Here is a 14,742-nt window from a genome sequence, read left to right on the forward strand (position 1 = left end):
ACTACGATTAATCTCAGAAACTATCCCATTAGGGACCATTGATGACCTTAGGGACTGTCTAATCAATCGTAAAGCAATCATCAGACATTGTAGTCAATTTCATAGTCATATTTGTCTTTTTAAATGCATACCTAGCGGTAATTTACTTGGCTAGCTGGGAAACACATAGTAACTGTCTTTAATAGCAAGAAAATCTTTATGTTCACCTCTGGGTTTCTCAGATTACTTTTGCTTCCTTTTAAAGAAATCAATGAGTGCACTGTGAACCCTGACATCTGTGGAGCAGGTCACTGCATTAACCTGCCTGTGAGGTATACCTGCATTTGCTATGAGGGCTACAAGTTCAGTGAGCAGCAGAGGAAATGCATTGGTAAGATACATTGTTCTTTCATGCTGATAGTGAGGTTTGAACTCCAGGCTTTGTGCACACCCAGTTTGCTTGTTCAGCTAATGCTCTACCACTTGAGCCACACTGTCAACCTGGATTTTTTTTTCTGGTGAGTTGGAGATCAAGTCTCATAGACTTGTCTACCTTGGCTGGCTTTGAACAAAGATCCTTCAGATCTCAGCCTCCTTAGTAGCTAGAATTACAACTGTGAGCCATTAGTGCCCAGTACGATACAATTTTGATAGCCATACTATTAAATACAAAATGTTTGTATGCTTAGATCATTTTTTTCTTCAACTAGTTTAAGTATTTGCGGGGCATATATGACTGTTTACTTTAAATTTTTTTTTTTTTTACTATTTGGAGCTAAGGAAACTCAAAAAATGTTTTCCAAATGTCTGGGATTCTCATACTTCAATGTACAAATACTCTTATCTATTTGCTTTATGCAAATCACTCACATAAAGGCAGAATCATTTACCAAAAGTTTTTAGATATAGTAAATGAATTACAAGCTGCAACAATAGGTATCAATATGTACTGCACAAAACAAAATTATTACTTATAGGTGCTGTAACAAAGAATTCATCTAGGTATATAAAATAAGATTTCTAAGAGATTTCTAGATGGAAGATCTCTCTATGTTAGCATGGAACTATGAATGCATTTATAAATAAGGGATCTCAGACTTTATTTTTTTTTGCAAGGAGGGAAAGTATCTCAGAGAGTAACGGAATTAAGTAAATAATTTTAATGTATTTAATCTTTCTGTGAAAATTCAGTACTAAGATTTAAGACATTGGTAAAATAGTAGTAGTTAATATGTGTGTGACAATTAATTGTGTGTATTTATGGGAATGGGTGGCTAAAGCAGCATCCACACTGCTATTTCTGCTTCATTTGCATATACTCACCTTTAGCTGCTAAAATATTAAGTAGAAAAGGCCACAGAGATGACCTGATCCAGCCCTTCCCCTGTCCGCTGTGTATGCATAGTGGAAGAGTCCCTGAGGTCCTTCGAACAATGAATCACCAAGTGCTTAGATGAGCCCACTGAGAAACTCAGCCCTTTAAAATATCAGCTCTTGGTGACGCCCCATCATCCTGGGTTATTTTAGCTTTAGCTTTTACAGCTCTACACAATAGGCCTCTTTCCTCTTTCTATTAATAGTCCTTCAGCTTGGTGGGGGTGATAGATAGGTCTTGTCTCCTTTTCCTATTCTCCTCAGTTAGAAAGGTTTGTCTTTATAAAAGGGAGCCTGAGTTTTTGTTGCATACTACTAATCTTTTCCCACACACTTTTGTTCACAGATATTGATGAATGTGCTCATGTGCAACACCTCTGCTCCCAGGGACGCTGTGAAAATACCGAAGGAAGTTTCTTGTGTATTTGCCCAGCAGGATTTATGGCCAGTGAGGCGGGTACTAACTGCATAGGTAAAGGCAGTACTCTTCCTGATATATGCATGCTCAGATCTGGTGTTTCCATCCTGAGGACCCCATCAAGCTTATGGCCTACTCAGAGAACCCAGCCATGTTTATATTAAACACCTATTCTGACATAGCAGTTGATTAGGCACTGGGAGATAGAAAATGGATATTTTTCTAGCCAATACTTTTCTTTTTTATGGTATTTGGTTTGCTGGGCAGGTGCTCTGCCCTTGGAATCACGCCCCTCAATCCTTTTTGAGATGGGGTCTCAGGTTTATGCCTAGGTCTGCCCAGATGGAGGTCCTCCTATTTCTACTTTCCACATAGCTGGGATAACAGGCATGTATCCCTGTGTCCAGCTTTTTAATTGGCTGAGATAGGATCTCAGGAAAGGTTTTTTCTAAGCTGATCTTCAACTGTGATTCTCCCAATCCTACCTTTTAAATTGCTTAGATTACAGTCATAAGCCACTGAATCCAGCTTTCCAACATTTCTGAAGGAGGATTGAAGACAAGAGTGAAATATGGTTCTTCCCCACCTCATGAATCAAAACTATTTTAACTTTGGAATATACCAAACATATCAAAGGGATGATGGCAAAATCAATCACATTTTATATTATTTTTTTGTGTCATACTGGCCTTGAGCTCAGGGCCTGAACACTGTCCCTTAGCTGTTTTGTTCAGAGCTGGTACTCTCCCACTTGAGCCCTAGCTCCACTGCTGGGCTTTTGGAAGTTAATTAGAGAGAAGAGTCCAGGCTGGTTTCGAACCACAATCCTCAGATCTTAGTAGCCAGGATGACAGGTGGGAGCCTCTGGCTCCTGGCTCCCGTTTACTTCTTTATTGCATTTGAACGAAGCAAAGAGAGATGTGAGATGATTCCTTGGGGGAGTAAACCTGGACACTGTTTTCTTCTTCACGCAGATGTGGATGAGTGTCTAAGGGCCGATGTGTGTGGGGACGGCCACTGTGTGAACACCATGGGGGCCTTCCGGTGTGAATACTGCGACAGCGGCTACCGGATGACCAGGAGGGGTCGTTGTGAGGGTAAGTGTGCTAGAGGACTGGGAGATGGTGGTGACCGCCCATGGTGAGCACACGGGATGGTGGAATGCAAGGCTGGCGAAAGCCTGTGAGCGCATCCTCACTCCTCCAGCTGTCTGGAGTCACAGACTTGGCCTACTTTTCTGGAGCTCTGTCTAGATTTTGTTCCATCATGGCCTTCTTGTCACTTCATTATCTGTCTCTGCTGGTATTTTTAGTGGAGATCACCGTAGAACAGTTAATTGTTTAGTATCTAGTATAACCCAGACTTCATTAGGGTACCTGGCTGGTTTGGTGCTTCTCGAACACAGAGCAAGTGTGACCACTGCTCATTTTATATTTTTTTTAACCTTTCCACTTTGATGCATTCTTTTGTCTCAACTGTCTCCTTTGACATGTGTTCTGAGACTTTTTTGTTGTTTTATTGTGCAGACTCCATTTAGAAAGAATGCCTGACGAATTCTTAGTACTGGATAAAATGCTTTCATTACTCACTCAAACCAGGCGATCGTGCTCATGGCCAGGATTATTTCCTAATTAATGTTCCTGTTCCTGTAGCTGTGCTGCTTGTCCAAGTTCTTTGTGAAAGCATCATGGTACTTTTTGTGTGTACGTGTTCCTGAATTTGTATATCAGCTTCAGCCAAGGGTACAGGGAGCACTGTGGGAGTAGTTTGGAGTTGTGAGGAGAACGTGGAGGGGGTCCAGGGTTCCCTGTCTGGCTGCCTGCTGACCTGTCTCTTGTCTTCTGTAACCTGGTGTCTCAAACTAAGAAAGGCCAGACTCAGTGGGCCTGCCTCATCTCAGCTGTTGCTTGGCTTCTTTTTCTTCACAGGTCTGATGACCCAGGCTTGGAGTAAAAGCTAATTAGATAATTTTTTTTTGGTAGTCCATCCCTTCCTCCCCTGCCTCAGCCCCTTGGGTTCTAAGCTAGAGACAAGTGGGAAGGTTTTAGGTTACTGGATGTCTGATCAAGTCAGATCAGAAGAGAGCGTTCATGCTCTCCTGAGGACTAAGGGACCATGGGACAAGGGCCAACATGTCCCACTGTCCTCTTCGGCTGGACTCTCCCTGTGCTGTAGGGTGGCTTGGGCCAATAAGGACTGGAATCACCTGACAGCCCTTATACCTGATCCAGGTATACTTCTGAGTCCTTGTGAACCCCCATCACCTGGAACATGGCAGCCATGACATTACCTTGTAGGACTGTCATGAACATAAATGTGAATGGCGCTCTCTGCTGGGGCACCCATCACTTTGTTCTCAAGTTTTAGTTATTGCTGTCATTGTTGGGTTTTGTTTTGTTTTTTTAAGACAGAATCTCATTATGTAGTCCAAGATGGCCTCAAACCTGCCACCTAGAGCTTGGATTACAGGCAGGAACCACCATGCCTGGCCCAAGTTTAGGGTTTTGTGTGTTTGTGTGTGTGTACACTGCTCCTGGGGCTTGAACTCAAGACCTGGGTATCTTCCCTTAGCTTTTCTGCTGAAGGCAGATTTGATCCATGCTCCACTTCCAGTTTTTGGTGGTTAGAAATGAGTCTCATGGACTTTCCTGCCTGGGCTGGCTTTGAAGTGTGATCCTCAGATCTCACCTTCCTGAGTAGCTAGGATTACAAGGATTATAGATGTATGCCCACCAGTGCCCTGCTAAGTTCTAGTTTGTTTTGTTTGTTTTTATACTTCTCCCTTCTCACTTTTTTTGGTTTTTGTATAAAGCTTTTTAGTCCTTTAGACCTATGGAGGAGAGTGCCAGAAACATAAAAGGGTGCTGAATTTGAGCATGTCGATACAAAGAAATCAGATCCTAAAAGGTAGTATATATTATTAAAGATAGAAACCTCTAAACAAGAAATTGTAAAATTCTATCGTGAACACTGGTAGCCTATCCAATAATACACACTTATAGAAATTATCCTTAGTTTTCAGAATAAGTAATCCATCATTCTATTCTCATAAAAAATCTTGAAAAGAGGAAGAGCCAAACAATACGACTGTTTTCTAATTTCCTTGTGGACCAGAACCAAAGGGCCCTGGGCTTCTGGCTCACCAAAGATTTTCTCAGCTGTCACTAACGAAAGCTGCATTCAAACATTGCAGGTCTCCAAGGAACCCATTGTAACTTACAGACATTATCTCATACATCCCCCCTGCTGGACTGAGGTGTCACAAGGCAGTCCCTAACTTACAGGGGACAGGCATAAGTCGCAGGAAACCCAGGGCTGGTATCTTACCTTGCTCATCTCCTGGCTTATGTGTTGTCCCAACTTGGCTTGGTGACATTCTCTCATTTAACAGTCACATTTCTATCCAGAGGATGCTGGCATGCTCTTTGGAAAAATGAAATCGGTAGACATCTTTTTCTTTTTTGGGGGGGGGAGGACAAGAAGTTCCAGAACATTTGACAGTATGTCATTGTTTATTGGCAAGAATTTTTCAACTGATAGAAAAGAAAAATGAAAATACTGACCTGAAACTTATTTTGTTGCTGTTATCTTCAACTTTTTTCATCTTAAACATCTTTTCTCAAATGTCTAATGAAAATGTAATAGGAGATAAGGGTTAACAGTTGATCCAAATGAAAACATAGGATATCTGTGGTTATTTAGTGAAACAATGATATTTTTTTCTACTTCACTTTTCCATTTATGTGTGGTATTTCAGAGGATCTCTGTGCTTTGTGTCTATGTGGGAAAACTTATACCTGATATCTACAAAACCACTCTTCCAATTGCCTGGCCAATTGTTACCACATAGTTCAAACTGAACTTTCTCCTAGAGAATGCTTTTTCCCATTTTGTTGCTTTTAATCATCCTTAAAAAAAGACTTAAAGTCAGCTATTGTTTATTGAATGGAATTTCAATTTAGGGAGATAAAAATCATTCTGAAAATAGATGGTACTATGGTCAAATAGAATTTTTTAATATGTCTTACCACAGTAAATATAAATATAAATTCTTTGTCTTGTATGTAAGTTTATTGGTTTGGGGGAGGGTAACAGTAGCACAGAAATGGCGGGACAAAGGATGAACTAATGTAGCAGTGATACTCACTAGACACTATGTTGAAAATGAAGTATACAACTTGTAGGGGAGGGGGACTAGGAGGGAAAAACTGGGAGAAAAGGATGGAAGAGGTAATATTGTTCAAAATGAAATGTACTCATTACTTGACTTATATAACTATAACCTCTCTGTACATCACCTTTACAATAAGTAAAAATTGTGTAGGGGGAAAAAAGACCTAAAGTTGACAGGCACTGCTGGTTCACACCTGTAATCCTAGCTACTCAGGAGGCTGAGGTCTGAGGATCATGGTTTGAAGCCAGCTTGGGCAGGAAAATCTGGAAAACTCTTATTTACAAAAGCTGGAAGTCGAGCTGTGGCTCAAGTGGTAGAGTGATAACCTTGAGCAAAACAGCTCAGGGACAGCACTTAGGACCTGAGTTCAAGCCTCTGACTACCATACACACACACACACACCACACACACACACACATACTCTCTCTCTCTCTCTCTCTCTCTCTCTCTCTCTCTCTCTCTCTCTCTCTCTCTCTCTCTCTCTCTGTCTCTCTCTTCTAAAGTTGCTGCCATTATTACCTCTGCCACAGCCCCAACATACTTCAGGTGTCTTTCCCCCTGGGATGTTCTTAAAAGCAGCCAGGCTTCCTAAGATTATTCACAGTCTGCTAGAAAACCTGTCACCAAGAAGATAGCTGACATCCATCACCAACCAGGCTTTGTGTATCTTGCTGGCAAACTATGCCTTTACCTAAAAAGATTTGATCTCCACTGGGCACTGATGGCTCATGCCTGTAAACCCAGCCACTCAGGAGGCTGAGATCTGAGGATCACAGTTTGAAGCAACCTGGTTGGGAAAGTCTTAATAGACTCTTTTCTCCACTTAACTACCAAAAAAGCCAGAAGTGGAGCTGTGGCTCCAGTGGTTAAGCACTAGCCTTGAACAAACACAGATCAAAGCTCAAGCCCTGAGTTAAAGCCCCAGGGCTGACATAGACACACACATACACACACACACACACACACGCACACACACACACACACACACACGCACACACACACACACACACACACACACACACACACACACACACACACACACAGATCCGATCTCCAAAGACTGACTCCAGAGTGGAGAGAGCTGTCATTGCTGGTTGAAGAACTGGGGCAAAGTTCTTCCTTGGAATGTGCAAAACAACTTTAATCCAGGCACAAGCAGCCAGTATACCTGTAATAACCACATTAACGCCATGCGTTAAAGTCTAGCCCCAACTTTTCACCCAATTCTTGTTTTCTGAAGTGAAATGTAGGTATCATGTACTTTCTCCAAGTAGTATTTCACTTTGGTTCTCTGGAAAAAATGTCCGTGACCTAGTTTTTTGGTCTTTCAGATATTGATGAATGCTTGACACCAAGTACTTGTCCAGATGAGCAGTGTGTGAATTCCCCAGGGTCTTACCAGTGTGTCCCCTGCACGGAAGGCTTCCGAGGCTGGAATGGACAATGTGTTGGTAGGTGCCACAATGTTCCATCCCTTCTAGATGTCTATTTCTTTTGCATGTTCTATTTCCTGCTTGAGCAGTGGAAGGCCAATTTAGCCCTCTTTTGCAATAAAAAGAAAAAAATATTAATTTATAGCAGTCTCAGAAATGCTCTAAGTAATTTTAACTGTAGAACAAATAAGACAGTGAGTTGGTATCCAAGATGTGAGATTCTAGAAGGAATAAATAATTCTCATTGAGTCACGTTGTGATCCTTAATATGATTTTCAGTAACCAAAACCAGGTAACATTGGAAGTGCTAAAGGGAGATGCACTGGTTTGCACCCAAACATGTCACAAAGAAGACTGAAATGGAGCAAGTGCTGTAATGAGAATTCATGATAGAATGCATTGCCCTTAAAAAAAATTCTTGAGTTGAGGATTAAGTGGGGAAGAAGGGGAGACTATTTTGGCTGAGGAAACAGCGCATGCAAGCGATCAGGGAGGGAGGAAGAAGGTCATAGTCCACAAGTCCAGTGTAGTTGAGCATAGAGAAGCAGGGAAGGATTGCTACAGACAAAGGGATGGACCCTGGGAAGTCGACTCTTAGAAATGTTGATTTCATTGCAATAACTCAGAAAAAACATTGAGGTATGTTAGAGGATGGGAATAAATAGGTGGCAGAGCCCCTCTCAACATCAAAGTTTTGGACTCATCACCAGGTATAATGGTCCCTGTCCTGACCCCTATTCCTTCCCCAAGAATGTCTACCAACTTATCTACAGTAACTGTAGGTCTGTGGGGAAAGAAGAAAAGATGTTTATTCATTAGTTGTTTATTTGATAAGCATTATCTATGCTAGTCATAAAGTGCCATTGTTTTTAATTTTGCCATTTGGCATGAAAGTCCATAGCTGCCTGTCAGAATTTTGTTTGTGTTCTTCCTTTTACACAGGAAGGCATGATCTTGGAGAAAGGGCGCGAGAGTTCCCTTAACTAACTATAGTTTGTAACAACTCAACCTTGATGCATGAAGTTACTAATAGAATGTGACTGGCCAGATTGGCAAATGATTGTTCTTCAAATGTAAATAATGCTAAATGAGTTCTTATATGTGTGTGCACACACATTTTGTTTCAACGTAGTGGCAGAAGCAGCATCTCACTGAAAAGTAATTTTGCTTTTGACAACCAGCTGGATAGAATCATCAGCACGCATAGGACCCCAGGTGCTCAACTCAAACAAAGGCACACATTAAACCCCTTGGTTCCATGCAATCTCTATGTTTTCTGTGTTGCCAAGGTTGTGAATTTGCATCATAAAGATGTCTCCAATCTGTACATCAAGGCGCTCTTCTGTGGCAGAATTGGCCATTGCAGTTCTTGTTTATATGGAACTTGAAGCTCAAAATTTCTTATGGGGGCTTTGGACATTATTATGAAATAGACTTTCCATCCTATTTTTTTATGGTAATAGAGTTTCAAGTGATTTAAAGCTGATTGTGACCAAAAGCACCTATTACAACATTCCTTTCCTCTGACATTGAGCCAACAAGTAGATTGAATTTTCCTGCTCGATGCTGATCATGCTATTGAATGACTGGCCCCTCTTCTCCTTCCTTTCAACATTTTATTTCTCACCTTTGGACTTTGGCCCTTAAAGGACTCTTTAGAAGCTGCCATGTCAAGCTTATCTTGGAGTAGAGCGAGTTGGTAATACAACTTAGCTTTTATTTGTTCATTTCACAAGTTATATGGAGTACCTTCTGTAGACCATGAAAGGGAGCCAAAGAAAGTCCTCTCTCTTTGTGCTGCTGCTCTCGTGCGTTTGGATTAGCGAGGAAACCAGCGAAACTATGGAGGTGATGGTATCATGAGCGCCATGAAGGCAAAGGAAAGGGCTGTGGGGAGGTGGGGAGGTAACTGCCGGTTCTGTGGTGGTCAGGTGTTTTAACAAGGTATCTCTTTCCATCTCTAATAGTTACCTGTCACCAGGTGTGAGCTTTTGTGTCAACTGAGTTCAAGATATTTAACGTTGATCAGTGAGATTGTTTTTCTCTCTCATTTTCAATGGAAAATTCTATAGAAGAAGAGGAACAATTTGAGAATTCCTATAATCCTGTCTTTTGGAGAAAACCTCTACATTGGAAACTTATTCATTGTCATCTATGGAGATGATGATTGTCACCTTTCAGGGCTGTTGTATTCCAGATATCTTAATATTTTTCTCTAGACCTCTCCTGTCACTGGCTGTACTGTTAGTATTATCCTCACCTTTGGTCCTCAGCTCCACCCAGACCTGAGCTCCTTCCTGCCCTGGAATTCTTGCCCCACAACTGGCCACTCCCTCTCTCTGCCCAGACCCACCTGTGCAAGCACTTACCTCACTTCCCCCAGACCCACCAGCAACATGGATGGGGGCTGACTCCATATACTCCTCCTCCCTGGGAGATATGACCCCCCGTAATAAACCTTACAATAATGTTTCTTCTGTGCTGCCTGCCTCCTCTTGGTCCCTGGGGAGGATCCTGAAGGATCCTTTCATGTGCCTTTAATTAATTAATTAATTTGTGTTATCAGAGGCTTGAATTCAGGGCCTCTTGCACATTCAGCTTCTTTGTTTGGCTGGAGCTCTTTTTGTTTGTTTGTTTGTTTGTTTTCAATTGTGGAGCCTGAACTCTGGGCCTGGGTGCTGTCCCTCAGCTCTTCTGCTCAAGGCTAGCACTCTACCACTTGAGCCACAGCACCACTTAGGGCTTTTTCTGCTTATGTGGCACTGAGAAATCGAATCCAGGGCCTCATGCATGCAAGGCAAGCCCTCTACCACTGAGCCAATTTCCCAGCCCTGGAGCTCTACTCTTTTGTTGCTGTTTGTTTGTTTGTTTATTGAAGAATCAAATCTAGAGCCTCATATATGTTAAGCAAGTACTCTACCAGAAAGCCACATTTCCAGCCCCCTGGAGCTCTACTATTTAAGTTACACTTCCAGCCCAACTTTTTGGCATTTATTTTAGAGAATGGAGTCTTTCAGTCTTTTCTGCCGGGGCTGGCATTGAAACATGATTCTCCAGATCTAGCCTCTTTGACTAGGCATGAGCCACCAGCCCTTGGGACTTTTTACGCAGTTATAATCAAACACATTCATGGTGCATGTAATGTGACTTAAATTCAACATTATGCTTTTTTCTTTAAGCTTATCTGTCTTCATGTTGATTTGACTTTCTTTTCTGCTACTATATAGCCATTAAGAAGGGCTGTTTAGCCAGGTGCCGATGGGTTAAGCCTGTCATCCTAGCTACTCAGGAGGCTAAGATCTGAGGATTGCAGTTCAAAACCAGTCTGGGCAGGAAAGTCCGTGAGACTCTTATCTCCAATAAACCACCAGAAAACCAGAAGTGGTTCTATGGCTCAAGTGATAGAGCTCTCGCCTTGAGCTGAAGAGCTTGAGGACAGCACCCAGGCCCAAATTTCAAGCCCCACGTCCAAAAACAAAAATAAAATAAAAATAAAAAAAGGCTATTGCAGTTGGGCACTGGTGGCTCATGCCTGTAATACTAGCTACTCAGGAGGTTAAAACCTGAGGATCACAGTTCAAAGCCAGTTCTGACAGGAAAGTCTCTTATCTTCAATTAACCAGCAAAAAATCAGAAGTAGAGTTGTAGCTCGAGTGGTAGAGCTTTTGCCTTGAACAAAACACCTCAAAGATAGTACCCAGGCCCTGAGTTCAAGCCACAGTACCAGCACACACACACACACACACACACACACACACACACACACACACACACACACACACACACACACACACACACGAAATATCTCTTTCAGTGGGACACTTGGGAGGCTGAGATCTAAAGATTGAGGTTTGAAACCAGCCACTGTGAAACTCTTATGTGCAATTGATTTGCAAAGAGTCAAAAGCAGAGGTGTGGCTGGGGTAGTAAATGCACTGGCCTCCCTTGGAAAAGCCAAGCAAGAATGTTTGGCTGTCTCAAGAGAGAATCATTCATCCTCTGCCAGAATTGGGTATCAGTCACACTTTCTGTTTCTCTTCTAAGGGATGGACTTGCTGGACTCATGGTTTCACTGGGATCACACTGTGTAAGTTGGGTCTTACTGATGGCTGCCTCTTCTGAGGCAGCTTATGAATTAGAACAGAGTTTGTGCGTGAAAACAGTAACATGTGAGCAGGTACTATTTGGAGGAAGCACACCTTTTCCTCCTGTATAGTTTGTGTTTAGTTCTGTACATCATTGTCCATTTCAAATATCCATCATGTTCATTCTCCAACACATATCTCTTACTGCCATTAATACTGTATCCAATAGTAACGTATGCCCTATTCAGGAGTGAGAGATGAAAGGAATCTCTGTCTAAGCCGTTGTTCTCAAGACCCTGTCTCAGCTAATAAAAGCTGGGTATAGTAGTTCAAGCCAAGAATTCCAGATACAGGAGAAGTATAAAGAGGAGGATCATGATCCAGGGGAATACACACAAGACTCAACCTGAAATCATAAATGGGACATGAATCAAGTGGTAGAATACCTTCTTGAAAACAAGCACCACACCTTGAGTTCAAACCCAAGTACCGCTACTTTCCCCCAGTGCAGTGGAAATTGATACAAATTAAAGTAACTTTTATATCATGTTTCCCTAATATAATTATTCTGCTCATCTTTCTTTAAACTCAGGCTATATAGTTTTTAACTGTCCATCATGGGAGCTTTCTTTTATGAAGTTAAATAATTCTGTGGTTTTCTTTTCACTTCTTGGCTTTTTTTTAAACTTAGCTAGAATATCCTTGGGAATCATGATACTGCTCTGTAGGGTCATTAATGACTCCTAACACAGAATTAGGTTTCTGGAATCATGCTGCTGTTTCTTTGACTTCCCTTTGCTTGCACACCTTCACAAAGAAGACTGTTGGGGCCTGCTGTCTAGGCCGTCAGCCCTTTGATGTTTTTCTCAATTGCCTTACTCTGTCATGGAGGCTGTGACAGACCATGTGACCCGGAAGTACAATGTCTGCGATTTTATCAGAACTTCCTAGTTATGGAGATCATCCTGGCTTCCATTTAAGTTTTCTAAATTTGACAGGTCTTGGACATTTGAAGAGTTTTTTTGGTCATTCAGTCCACTTGACAACTGGTTGGCTGTCGTATGGGCCAAAACAAGATTCTTTTTTGCAGGGTAAACATGGAAAGCTTATCGTTCTAGGAGGTCTTTTTATGTGAAGAATCATTTACCAGATTCAGCATTCAGCATGAACCTTTGTAAAATCTACAGCTACTCAAATTGAAGACTTTTATCCCATGTTCATCTTTAGATAGATGACAACTGAGCACCCTTTTTGAAAATATGTACAAAAGCCATCTTTATCCCTAAATAACTATTTGCTCATCAGTCACTTAGCTGTGTTTGTACCAGGTGCCAAAGAAATCCTGAAACTTGCTGAAGCAACAACAACAATGTAAAATGCTTCTAATGGCAAAGAGAGTGCTTATGCTGAACAATAATTATTTTCAGAAAACCTTTTTCTCATGTTATAGTCTGCAAAGGACTTTGATTTGACTGTTTCATTGGGTGCTCTGCTCCCAGCAGTCAGCCCTGTAAGACACTATGAAAACTGATTCTCAGAGAGTCAATGGACATATCCAAGACCACAGGTAACAAATGGCAGAAGCAGATCTTTTATCTGTGACTCCAGCATTTTCTCTTGTGTAATATGAGTGTGACACTCTCACACAAATGAGAACATTAGAGACCAAAACAACTATAACAAAGACAATAAGGTCAAGAAAAGATTCTAGAAGGGAGAAACTTCAGTGGGTTGGAATGATCCAGTAGTTGTAAGCAGAGAGAATTATGACCCGGGAATTCTGAAGTTTTAGATGGCAGGCCCTACCCCATAGGCAACTGCAGCTGAGATTTTTTTTTTCTAGAAGACAAAATGTTCCTTTGGAAAGAAAGGTGAGGTTAGAAGCCTGTAATTTGGTGGCCCTTGTGGACAAATTCTGTGAGCTCATCCTTGGCTTTTTATGGCAGCTGTATTCAGCCTTGGCCTGTCTCCAGATGCTCAAAGCAGTGATGTTTCTAGGTAGACTTTTGCCAGCAGCTCTGCTACTACATATTTCAATTCATCAGAGCTGACAGCAGGGCCTGAGATCCTAGATTTGCTACACCTCCAGTGCAGATGAGGTGCTTTTACCATGCTAGCCTGCTCAGCATCTGCCTCTCATTTTCCCATGCTTGCTTTCTGTCAAATACATTCTCCATCATCTTTCATGTAAAAGGAGGCACTGAAGTCATAGTCCAGGTGTAATGGGCACTAATCCTGGGTGTTCACTATGACACGAAGGTACTAGAATAAGATCCCTTATTCTTACCTCAAATATACTCACTCATCAAAGTCTGTGTTGCTGACTAAAGGGATTAATTGAGGTTCGATGATCTCAGAGACACAAATCTCAGATTGTCTTATGTGGCTCACAGATCCATCTCTTGAAAGTATAGGAACTAATAATGCATGTGAAATGTTACTTTGGTACATATTCTAGGCAACTCCCAGGAAATGATAGGTGAGGCCTAAGGAGACACTTCCCTGGGAGCACTAAGAGGTTAACACTGCACCTGAAGGCCTCTGACCCCAGTAGGTCCCGTCCCTCTGAGGAGATCTTCAAGACAGTCTGATAGATCTGCAGGTTATTAGGAAGGGAAATCTAAAATAAAAAATTGCTGACACAGATGAATTGCATCTCAAGGCAATGAAAACTAGCAAGGTGGGATTGCTAACCATCTGGGAGACATCTCTGTGTTATTGTGGAAGAATGGAAAGTTGCCAGAGGCTCTGGGGAGGTTAATGTTCTCATTTTTCTTGAAAGAGGAAAAAAGGTGGAATTGGGGAAATCTTGACCCATGGCCTTTATATTGATCTTGTCAAAGAATTGTAGAACATGTGATTCCAACAATGATGTGGAAGCATTTTTTAAAAGAAGGGATGATCTCAGAATCTGTCAGGGATCTGTAAGGACAAATGGCGCCAGACTGTCCTGACTGTCCTTGTTCAGATAGGGTTATTAAGGATGGGTGGTCCAGCAAATCCTGTGAGCATGAGTAGCAGGTCTGGTTTTAAGTAGGACATTTCTCTGTGGATCACAGTCATCATTTTGGATGAGGTGATCGTATAAGGAGAAGGTTGTATAAATCTTGAATTGATTCACAAAGTCTGACCTTACAAACCTCTAGCACCTATTTTATTCTGGGAGGTTCAAGTAATTCCTTGAATGGAAATTATCAAGTCATTATTTCCTCTGCACTCCCTTGGTGAACAGTTGGACTTTGGAATCTACTATCCTACCAACATGGTAAGTTTTCTGTG

At 41.7% G+C, this 14,742-nt stretch overlaps 1 protein-coding gene across 6 annotated transcripts in view; it reads left to right on the forward strand.

The window, feature by feature from the left end:
- Positions 1–14,742, forward strand: part of Ltbp1 (latent transforming growth factor beta binding protein 1) — a 405,289-nt gene that overhangs the window by 293,681 nt on the left and 96,866 nt on the right. For all 6 annotated transcript variants that reach the window (XM_070025342.1, XM_070025343.1, XM_070025344.1 and 3 more), the window contains 4 exons: positions 245–370; positions 1,700–1,825; positions 2,746–2,868; positions 7,277–7,396. In XM_070025342.1, coding sequence (XP_069881443.1) covers positions 245–370; positions 1,700–1,825; positions 2,746–2,868; positions 7,277–7,396 — 495 coding nt within the window. The remainder of the gene's footprint in view (positions 1–244; positions 371–1,699; positions 1,826–2,745; positions 2,869–7,276; positions 7,397–14,742) is intronic.

Source organism: Dipodomys merriami, unplaced genomic scaffold (genome assembly GCF_024711535.1).
Source record: "Dipodomys merriami isolate MVZ:Mamm:240054 unplaced genomic scaffold, mDipMer1.0.p SCAF_17, whole genome shotgun sequence".
Lineage (NCBI taxonomy): Eukaryota > Metazoa > Chordata > Mammalia > Rodentia > Heteromyidae > Dipodomys > Dipodomys merriami.